Source organism: Neltuma alba, unplaced genomic scaffold (assembly GCF_004799145.2).
Source record: "Neltuma alba isolate B1F8T4 unplaced genomic scaffold, ASM479914v2 tig00011574_pilon, whole genome shotgun sequence".
Taxonomy (NCBI): Eukaryota; Viridiplantae; Streptophyta; class Magnoliopsida; order Fabales; family Fabaceae; genus Neltuma; species Neltuma alba.
Window position 1 is genome coordinate 377,676 of NW_021636228.1, and position 11,371 is coordinate 389,046.

At 32.6% G+C, this 11,371-nt stretch overlaps 1 protein-coding gene and 1 pseudogene across 1 annotated transcript; both read right to left on the bottom strand.

The window, feature by feature from the left end:
* Positions 1 to 67: 67 nt before the first annotated feature.
* Positions 68 to 1,714, bottom strand: LOC114715091 (uncharacterized). The gene is made up of 3 exons (XM_028899895.1): positions 1,259 to 1,714; positions 125 to 258; positions 68 to 89 (listed from the first exon to the last, which is right to left on the bottom strand). Exons 1-3 carry the CDS (start codon positions 1,712 to 1,714, stop codon positions 68 to 70), a joined length of 612 nt encoding a protein of 203 aa, XP_028755728.1.
* On the bottom strand, positions 1,671 to 7,322 carry LOC114715111 (probable disease resistance protein At4g27220; annotated as a pseudogene).
* Positions 7,323 to 11,371: the final 4,049 nt, after the last annotated feature.

The window sequence follows — 11,371 nt, forward strand, 5'->3', positions numbered from 1 at the left end:
GTAAAGATTCTGAAGAGTTAATTTTATTGGAAAGGGAACTTCGTCCCCTCCAAAAGCCTTCTTAATGTCACCACGCAACTCTAACTCCTCTAATTTTGGAAAGCTCATCAACAAAGATTTGTACGATATAGTTGTGGCTTTTTGTACAGATAGATCGAGCAGTTTTACTTTGGGGAAGTGGTATGTTGGAAAGTGGCCACTCCCTATCATCTCAGCTCCTTTACCATCCAATCTCAACTCCTCCAAATTACGAATATCCTGCACAATACATAAATAGTAGCTAACTGTACCAATTAATTAATACGTCAAAAGCCATATGCGATTTTTATGAGGGTATCTTCAAATTAAATTTGATGCATCCACAATGTTGACATATCAAATATCAATAATGATAAATTCAAACGAACATAAATTTTTAGTCTAGAACTTCCATCTTTGCAAGGTTGTGACACGCAAACATTACACCTCCCTTCTTTTTAAAAAAAAAAATATTAAATTAAAGCTTAGAATGTCTAGGGAAAAAAAAAGACAGAAACCCTGTCCCCTCCCTTGATTCAACAACAAACCTTTAAAAAGAATGGAAAATTATTTATAAAATCTATTGATTAAAATAATTGTTATGAATTATTCTTTTTTAGTTTTTTTAAAGGCAATCATCAAACCCTAAACTAAATTTTTGTGAATCACAATTTGATGCATCCATAATTTTGACAAACGTATATTTCATGAATTTCAATTCTTAATTATGATCAATTAAATAAATTTTTAGTTGGGAGTTTCAATATTTGATTATGACCCACAAACGCTATTCCTGCTTCTTTTTAAAAGAGAAATATTAAATTTAAGCATATAGTGTCTTTGGGGGGGGGGGGAACCTGTCCCCTTTCTTAATTGAACAACACACCTTTTTTGTGTGAGAAGTGGAAGCTGAGGATTGGAGTCATTCTTTTAAAAAGAAAGAACAGAAAATTATTTATAAAATCTATTAATTAAAATAATTATAATTAATTATTCTTTTTTATTTTTTAAAGCCAGTCATCAAACCCTAAATTGTATTATACTCTAATAAATATTTTAGTAATAATAGGAATAATTCACATATTTGAATGCTCAAAAATATCAAATTCAAATGCTTTTAGGTTGTTAAACAAAATAATTTGATGTTTCATTAGTTATTTTAATGCTTCAAGTTATGTTTGCTTTTGCATTAGCTTATTTTAAAATAAATAACACATTAATAGCTAATTGAGAAATGTACCTTGTCATGGGACAGTAGAAGATATTTTGAGTCTAATGTGCTCTTTTCCTCATGTATTTCTGGTGAACTTGAGACTTCCTTTTCAAATATCTCTATTTCATCACAATATCTAATAGATAATTGCCGAAGTTGTGGCCATTCTAATGTGTGTCTTTGTGGATAGAAGTTCTTCAAATTTTGAAGGAAAGAAAGCTCGAGGGAAGTCAGCCTAGGAAACTCAAATGTAGAAGTAACAGATTCTGAAACTTGATCTTTTGCGACAATTACCTCTATACCACAATCAGATATATGAAGCTGTTCAAGATCACGAAGCACACCTTTGACTATAGATGCAGGAAACATACTTGTGAGGCTTTCACAATCGTAAGCAGATACATTCCTTAGACTTGGGAAGGAGACATATCCCTGACAATGATTGCTCCACACATTCTTCAATTTTGGCAATCTATATAGCATTAACGTTTTCAATGGCACAACCTTCAGTGATGATGATATCTTCTCTTTATATTCATTCAAATCTTCAAAATCAAACACGATCTCCAACATGTGACAATCCTCGACTTTCAATGCTCCTAAATTGTTTAAAGACTTCAGCACATGAAGGGGCACCAATTTGATAAAAGCCACAATTTTTCACAATCAATGTTTTCAAATTGCTAAATGAGGTGTGTGAAAGTTGGTCATCCCATATCAATGGAATCAAACTGATTGAATTGGACAATTCCAAAATCTCTAATTTTGGAAGTAACACCTGTTGAAACAAAATATGATTAAACACAAATAACTTATAATTCGTAGGCTTACTTTTAATGAAAGATTGTTTAAATGTCTAAATAAAAATCTTATCTACCACAATATTTTTCAAGCGGGTGCTGAAAGTTCAACTCGAAATTTCACAGTCACAAAATACAAAATTAAGTAATTAAAAAAGTGAAAGAACTGCAAAATGCTATAGTAACTAGCCCAATACCAAAGTAAGTAATTCCAGTGAATGTAATTTTTGTAGATTTCATTTTTTTAAAAATTAGATCAAAATAAGAAAAACAATCCGGCAAACACACGAGCAAAGTAGCTAGTTCTAGCATGCCTGCCCAACAAGGTCGTTATTCAGAGCATCTAAAATGCTCATAATTACTATTTCAGTAACAGAAACAATTCATATTTAAAATACTCAAAAAATCAAGTTGACGTGTTTTTAGGATGTAAAACAAATAATTTGAGGCTTCATTATTTATTTTAATACTTGAAGTTAGCTTTTCTCTTCTATTAGCTGATTGCAAACTTCCATAATTGCCTAATAGAAAAGCAAGTAATTCAAGTCAAAATGATTTTTGCATATAATTTTGAAGTTTTGTAAGAAGATAAAATAATCTGAACATACCTGGTTGAGAAGTAACTTCGACATTTTATTAGATACGTTATTTTTTGCAGCTTCATGATGTGCCGAGTTCAAAACAATGTATCGAATAGTATCATTACTTTCAATCTGAAGATGCCTTAAATGTGGAAATGCTCTTCCATCATGACCACGAAGAACATTTTCAAGCCCATTAGATCCATAAAAATACAAATCTTCAGCTCCCCTCATTAACTTTCGAACCCCAGTGTTCAAATGGATGCTACTCTCAAGCTCAATTTTCAATATCTTTGAGCTTTCATAATTGCCTTGCCATTCCCAATGCTGTCCAATGAGTATTCTGTATCTCTTCAAATGCATATCTAAGAACAAGTTCTCCGGCAACATAGAGACATTAGGAATATGAACATCTAGTGAAGAGATCGGCAAATCCTTTAACTCTTCAAGACTTGCATTTTCAATAGCTTCACTAGATCCTTCAACTTTCCATCGATTAAAGCTATTTCCCATGTACAAAACTTCCAATTTTTTCAAGCTAGATAGGAGCTTTGGGGGAATCACTTTGAGTTCAGAGCAGTGGGCCAAATTCAGCATTTGTAAAGAAGTCAGTTGTGCCAATTCAGCTGGTAGTCGTTGAATTTCAGAGTAGGCAAGACTCAGGACTTTTAAATTCTTCAAGCTTCTAACCTCAGCTATATCTTCCAGTAAGCAAGAGTGTAGACACAATGTTTTTAGTTTTTGTAAGAAACTAAGTGATGGTAGTGATGAAAAATGCACATTGGTAAAAGCCAACACTTTCATCTCCCTTGAAGATTTGAACAACATGTTGGATATGGTCAAATCACGCTTTGTGCTGTCTAGTAGAAAAAATTCTAATCTTGGACCATGCAGCTCTTCTGGAAGCTCACTGATGTCACTCTCTTGTAAGCAAATTCCCTTGTAGCCTTCTAGCTTATTTTTGTCTGGCCATTCTTTCAAGCTTCTATGCCTCACAATGAAAACATTTAATTCATTGGAAGCAATTGATAATGCAACATCTCGAAAGACGTCATGTATTGTAACACGACGACCAGAAAAGCTATCAAGAAATAAGTTTAATGATTTTAGCTTACTTACAATAGCACATATTCCAACGTGGGCTTCTTCTATGTTTTCTATGCCTTCAAGAATATCTAATCCCAGAGAGTACATGAGCAGGTCATCAATTGAGGGATCATGGGACAACATGGCAGAGAGCAAGAACATAGTTTTATTCTCCAAGCTTAGAGGATCGTAGCTCAACTTCAAAGAAGAATCCACCTCTTTAATTCCTGTGTTGTTTCTCCTTAAATGATTTTTCCATCGTGCAAGGTAATCTTTCCACTCATCCAGATTTTTTCCCCTCAATGCCTTAGCAGCTGTAGCAATCGCTAGCGGCAAGCGTCCACACTTTTGAACAATCTCAGAGGCTATAGATATCAGCTCAAGATCGCTTGAATCAGCAGAAAGTTCAGCAATCCTCTTGAACAACTCCAATGCTTCATTCTCTAACAAAACACCTATTTTGATAAGTTTTTGACATTTCATGCGGTGTGACAGTAGCGTTTCATTCCTTGAAGTTAGTAAAATTTTGCAACCTCCGTCCTTTTTGCTATAATTTTCAACATCAACAAAGGGAATTCCAACGCTTCCCCAAATCAAGTTCCTCCCAAAGATCGTCCAATATGAGGAGCATATTCTTCTCTAGCTTTAACCTCTCACAGAGACGACAAGCTCTTACTTCTTCAGTCTTTTCATTGAGTTGCATACCCAGCTTCTCAGCAATCTGGCCTTGAATCTTCTCAACATTCAACTCATCAGAAATAGTCGCCATGATCACCTTTGAAAACATCTTTTGGCTCTTTGCTACCTCTTTAGCTATAGTGGTCTTGCCAACACCACCAGGCCCACACAATCCGATCATATTAACACTTGGATTCCGTAATTCCTCCATAATTCGATTCACAAGCTGCACTCTTGAACCAATTCCTTCATCGCTTTCTCTGTTGACTAATTCTGGCATGGACGGGGGAAGAACGCGATATGAAACTGTATTGAAATTTCCCTTTCTACAAATTTCAACAACTTCTTGTGCCATTGCCTTTGCTCTTTTGCTTAATTTATAGCGCAGCCACGGGTTGGGACATGAAGTTACGCTACACTCTGTTTTTGTTTGACTCTCTTCTTCATGAAACTTTTGAATTTGCTCTGAAATCTCATCTACTTTGCGCAACCAATGAAGAACCTTGTCTTCAATTTGTTCTGCATTGTTTGTAGCCTCATCTATTTGATGTTGTATGGAGCTTCTTTCATCGACGAGTTCCACAAGTCGTTCATTGAGCTGCTTAATGTTTCTATGATAGTGAAACAGATGATGAAACTGCTCGCAAGTTGGGTCCAGCACTAGGTCCCAGAACTTGTCAACAAAACTGCTCAATGTTCCGCCAGTAATATCCATTTAATTTGTGCTCTGTTAAAAAGATATAGCCAAAACTCAATTAATCTTGTGTTGTTCATGCAGAAGTATTTGTTCATGCAGAAAAAATACTCTAGACACTGACTGCAACTTATGCGTAAGTGATCGTACTTTTTACTTGGTGCTTCAGGTCGAAAAATTGGGCTAAAAAGTTGGAGGAATCAATCTTTTTTCTGATCTCAAAGTGTTGGGGAATGAAAATGAGAAATCCAAAAGTATAATCACTGGCTGCTCTTTTTTGCTAAAACTATATCTTTTGTAAAACAGCATTGCAATTTTAGGAAACCTATGAAATTATTGGCAAAAAAAAAAAAAATTGACAGAAGGTTATATGAAATTTTTTAAAATATTAAAATCTTTGTAAGCATTAAACCCCGGCTTTCGTTAGCCCAAAAAAATAAAAATAAAGCGCTTTTCCGTATCTCTTATCTTTCTCTCTCATTATCTTAATTATATTCTTTGTTTTTTTTTTTCAATTTATCTCTTGATCTTCTTTTCCCGTTTTCCGTTACCCCTCTTTTCTAATCTCTCGACTTCCCCTGGCATATCCTCAAGTTCTCATCTTCAAGATTTAAATTTTAAATTCTCGTTCTCATCTATTTCATAATTTCATCTACATGTTTCATCAGAATTTCATGAAATCCATTTTACGCTCTCAATTCATATAACATTTCAAGAATTTTGTTGAAACTGTTAAAAGAAATCCTGATTTAAGTACGAGATGATGTGTTTATAACTTGCAATTAATATATTGTTTTCTTAAGACCAATTCATTAAGTTAAGCGAACACGAAACAAACTTACGAAAGTATTTAAAGGAAAAATAAAATGTAATGACGTCCCATTTATTTTACATTTAATTAGAAAGAATTGTTTTTATTTTTAAACAATTTATAAACTTATAAAATTAAAATTTGTGCAAAACAAACCGTCTTTATATTTTTAAGATTATATTTTCGCACACCACAATATTAATTACACATTTTGGACCAAAATATTTCTCTTTAATGAAAACCATCGAATTTTTATGGAAATATTTTTAATGGTGTTAAAAATGGAACCAAGAAGTAAAATGATACTTTTTACGAAAAATTAATTATTTAGTCCTCATGTATATTTTTAGTCATTTTACTTTACATAATTTTTCATTTTGATCTTTTAACTTTAAAAAGTAAATTTCTAGTCCTCTAACATTAAAATTGGTAACAAAAAATAATGATATTGAGCTGTTAAATATTGATAAAATATTACTAAATATTAATATATTAAGTTTAATTTTTAAAACCACCATGAGTGTTAAAAATATCATCATTTAAAATTAACAATTTTAGGATTAAAGGACTAAAAATATACTTTTTAAGTTAAAGGACCAAAATGAAACCTTACATGAAGTTAAAGGATCAAATATATATACTTTGGCCTATATATATATTTAGAAGGAAAGCCTTATATATTTTTGGTTAGAAAGCCCATTATATTTTACTTAAACAAAGCACACAAGAGAGTATCTTCAACATGTAAACCTGAGGGAGCCACACCTATATTAAATGAGAACTTTGAAAAAAAAAATTCAAATATTCAAATGAGGGAGCCACACCTTAGGTATCTTTACGATGGCTGGAACACGTTTCTTCTTCTTCTTGCTGCTACTCCCTGTATTCAGAAATGCATAAATATGCTGCAAAAGTTGAAATACAATTAAACTTTGTAAACGCAGATCAATTAAGCAGAGACTGATTTAGCATAAATCCATATTTTCAAACTTACAGTAGTGGCCGATGTGAAACTTTGCAGTTTCAAGCTATATAATCCTTAGATTTCCCAACAGTAATCAGCTTCCCCCAGCGTTCCAATATGGAGATCAAGCATGAAAGATTTCTCTGTTTTTTTTTTTTTAACGGTGTTTTGGACAACTTTAAGAAACTGATGCTTCACAAAATCCAAGACAACTATAAAATCTGAAAGTTTTCCAAGAAAGACAATGAATTTGTGAAATCAAACAGGAAAAACAACATTAACTAAGCAATAAAAATACAGGAAAAAGTCGAACTTACCAAAAATAAAATCATCGGGAATAACGAGTTTTTTTTTTTTTGAGATATGAGCCGTCACAAATTGAAAGAACACTTTAAAAAAAAAATTATTTTTGGGACTTTTTCTCCTTGAAGAAAGATCACAAAACTAGCAAAATAAAGTTAAAAATATCACAACAGCTGAGAATTGAATTGCCAGCACAAAAAATGCAAAAAGCAAAAAATTTAGGATTTTTTTTTGTTTTTTCAAGAAAAGACAAAGGAAAAAGGGAATCAAAAAGCCGAATATATAACACAGAGGAAACTGCAGGGATGATGAAGTGAAAAGAAAAAACTGGGAAAGCAGTAGAAATTAGCAAAAGGGAGAAAGGAGGAGATATGTGAAACGATGGAGAAGAAAAAAAAGAAGCAGATCTGAAGCTTTAGTTGGGAGGAGTGGCTGCAAAGTCACTGGTTTAGATAGGATTCAAGTCCATGTAATTGGGTCAATGCTGTGGGGTTTCCATTATTGGGATAATGCATGACAATTTATGACCTTATACAACATGTTAATATGGCTACTCAAATTTTCAAACTCCTCTTGTTTAGATTCCCCATATTTAGTACTTTTTTTTATAAAAAAAATCCCATTTTAACATTAACTTTTTATGAACTATTGGCCATTCTATATGGTGACCTCTTGATATACTTATCAAGTGAAAAATGAGAAGCAACTAACTTAGTACGTCTGATTTGTAAAATTATAGATAACGGCCAAGGTTCTGATAAATTAAAGAAAACTAAGAATGCCTTTATGAGATCAGGAACATAATTTAATGATAGAAAATCAGAAAACTTGTAAAATTTAAAAAATCAGTTAAAGGCAAAAAAAAAAACTCACCAAAAAAAAAAGAATAAGCTTGAGGCCCAACTTTGTTGTACGGTTTCCACGCAACTTCAGACCCTCCTGAGGGAATTGTAGATATTTTTAAGTATGAAGGACCACAACGAGCCGCGTGTTAATCATATCATATCATATAATAATACTCCTCCGGTCTTTATTATAAGACCCAATTTGACTTTTTATTTGGTTCTAATTATAAGATCCAATTAGCTGTGCAGGGGACCAACTTTGAATTGTAGCCGAAGAGAATTATTGAAGTGGGCCAAAAAATTACAATATTGATTGAAAAAGGAGCGGATGATGATCACGACCCTTGTTTTCACTGTCATCCCATTGTCAATTAATTATATATGAATTCATTTGGTCGTAGATTTTTATTTATTGGGCCCCCACCAAGTAATTAATGATATTAACATATGCTAACCCAAGTTTATGGTAACATATATGGGTTGATAAAAGTGTGCATTTAGTCTTTTAATCTTAAAATTTTTAGGCTTAAATGATGTTTTTTATTAACAATCATGATTGTTTTAAAAATTAAACTTAATACAATATCGAAGATTATTTTAATTGTTATTATTTTTATGTTAACAATTTTAGAATTAAAAAACTAAAAGTATAATTTTCAAAGTTAAGAGATCATACTTAAATTTATATAAAGTTGAAGGATTAACAACATAGTTTTACCTACTAATGATTTTTTTATAAGATTATGTTTTAATAATTTTGAAATAATAAATATTATTAAGATTGAATATATTTTTATCCTGAAGCCACTTTTACCTCAAAGACTCTAGAGCTTGAGATTAAGACTTCATTCTTTTTTATTGTCATTCCCTACATTCAGTTTGGCTTTTCTGAGAGAAGAAGTAAAGAATGGCGCGTGGACTATGGAGACTGAAAGTGACAAAAGTGGTGTGTGAGTTAGCCAAACGTTAGGGATAAGGTTTAGGAGAAGACTTCCTATTGCACAACTTGGACTCACATTAGCATGGGCCAGCCACTTATATGCTTTGTAATTATAATCAGAATTTAGTTATCTAATGTTTAAACCTTCAATCCGTTGTTGTCTAGCTGATTAGGATACTTGGCTCTCACCCTGGAGACTTTGATTCTTGGCAGTGGAAAGTTTTTGTTTTCTGTCTTTCACACGTTTAACTATCAATAGGGATGTTCACTGGACAGGATGAAATTTAGACAACCTCGACCCATGTCTCGTTTGTATGTCACACTTTCAGCTGTCAATAGGGATGCTCACGGGATAGAACGGCATTAGGACAATCCCGTCCCATGTCTCATCTTGTCCCAAAGCCATCCAGGTTCTAATCAAGATGGGACGGGACCAAAATGTCTCGCGAGATTTTTTTTTTAATTTTCAATGAAAAAAATTGTGTTGCCATTTTGATTTTAATTTTTTATGTGACTTCTATTTACTTTTTTATGCTTAATATTTATTTTTTGTTGTTGCTAGAATAGATAAACAAAAATAATCTATAACAAAAATTTTAAAAAAAATATGAATGTATGTCCTAGGATGGAACAAGGCTGTCCTGCATTTTGTCCTGTCCCAATATGAATAGCCTTAGGTACAAACATAAAACGGGGGCATTACAGTCTTTTTTGTGAGATTCACGGCACTCCGCCATATCACTTTCGATTTCAACCTTCCTTATGTTCATATGTGCTTTCCTCTGCGTCATCGTTGTAATGGTACACTTCTCTCGTAAATCGAGTGATTTGTGAATATGGTTATATGAATGTTTATGTAGGCTTTGGAAAAGAAGTGTTTGAACCCAATAAGGGAAAGCAAATTCTAGAAACTCACCCTCAACATCTCTGTTGGCGAAAGTAGTGAACTTCTTAGTAGTGTTAGCTGCTAAGATTGGCTCTGTACCCACTTCCTATTTCTGGTTGGGTTCAAATGAATATTGGGTTTTTAGAAATCATAATGCTTCTACGAGTTCATGTCTCTTCTAGTTCCTATGATAAATGAAGCAACCTAGAAGCAAGTTATTGTCCAATGGTACAGGATTACTGCTATTATATATTCACTATGTGATATCCATCTCCCTGTTTATTTTTCAATTCAGTCCTCATCTCATGCATAATGTGTTTCTCAATTCTGATTATTTCTCAATTTAGTTTCTTTAAGTAAATCTATTTATCATCGAATATCTGTTTTTTCTATCAATTTCAGATGTACATATTATGTGATGGACTATTATTTATATTTCTATTTGGGAGGGACATGATTGAAAAATATCTATACCTTAAAAATCTAATTAAGACGATGTTGCCAATGATGAAATTGAGAAATGTACACCTCATTTATTCTGTAATCGCTCATTTTTTCAATATTATGCTTAGGTGCTGAAGCAACTAATTGGACGAACCCAGTATTCTCGAAACGTAAGCTTACTAAGATCCTTATGATCGATCTAGTTTAGTTTGGCATTAAACTATTTTGTTTATGCATTACAGTGTGATAATTTGGAGTCAGGCATAATGAAAAGAAATAACTTATGGCGTCTGTCATAAAGGAACAGATGCCATAAATCACAACTTACGGCTTCTATTCCTCAATGCAACAGTCGCCATAAGTAGTCATTTTTTTGAAAAAAAAAATAATAATAAAACTCACAAATCCAGTGATTGCCAATTACTTATGAACTAACACATACAAGTATCTTTGTAAATATCCAATGTCAAAAGGACTAAAAATGGCCAAGCCAACCTAAATTTCAGCAATTACATAAATTTGTAATAACACATAAATATAAAAGTCAGATGCTCTGCCTAATTTGGTTGACGGGCTCTTCAAGCTGAAGTTATTGTTGCAGGAATGAGAGAAACCCAAAGACAAATCCTCCACTAAGGACATTATTTCATACGAGGTGTTACCTTCAAAAAATAAAGCTGACAAATAATTTAAAAAAATAACCTTGAAATCTGAAACTGATAAAAGATGTAAACGTAGTTGGACTTGTCCAAATAAGAGATCCAATAACAAGCACTAGGACTCAAATATGCCATATTTTCAATCCATTATGAACATGGAACTGTATAATAAATAAAGTTTTGGGGATACACATATCACTATTAAATCCGAGGTAGAGCATAACATGTATAAAGCTTCCTAAAAATGCTCAAGAGGGTAGTAAATATGAAGCAACCCATTCCCTCCGCTATATCTTCTTGTCTAACATGGACATAACATTCTTTGTTTGACTCAATATCTTTACTTTTCCATAGATTATTCTCACTGACTATATCCTAAGAATTACCTTCTTCTGTAATAACCCAAAAGACTTTCAAAGCATTCTAGAACTTAAACATAAAAAATAAAA

Coding starts and splice junctions, on each gene's coding strand:
- LOC114715091 (XM_028899895.1), bottom strand. CDS start 1,714: ATGCTATATAGATTGCCAAAATTGAAGAATGTGTGGAGCAATCATTGT. Junction 259..1,258: donor TTCTACTGTCCCATGACAAG/GTACATTTCTCA, acceptor TGTATTGTGCAG/GATATTCGTAATTTGGAGGA. Junction 90..124: donor CAAAAAGCCACAACTATATC/GTACAAATCTTT, acceptor TTCCAAAATTAG/AGGAGTTAGAGTTGCGTGGT.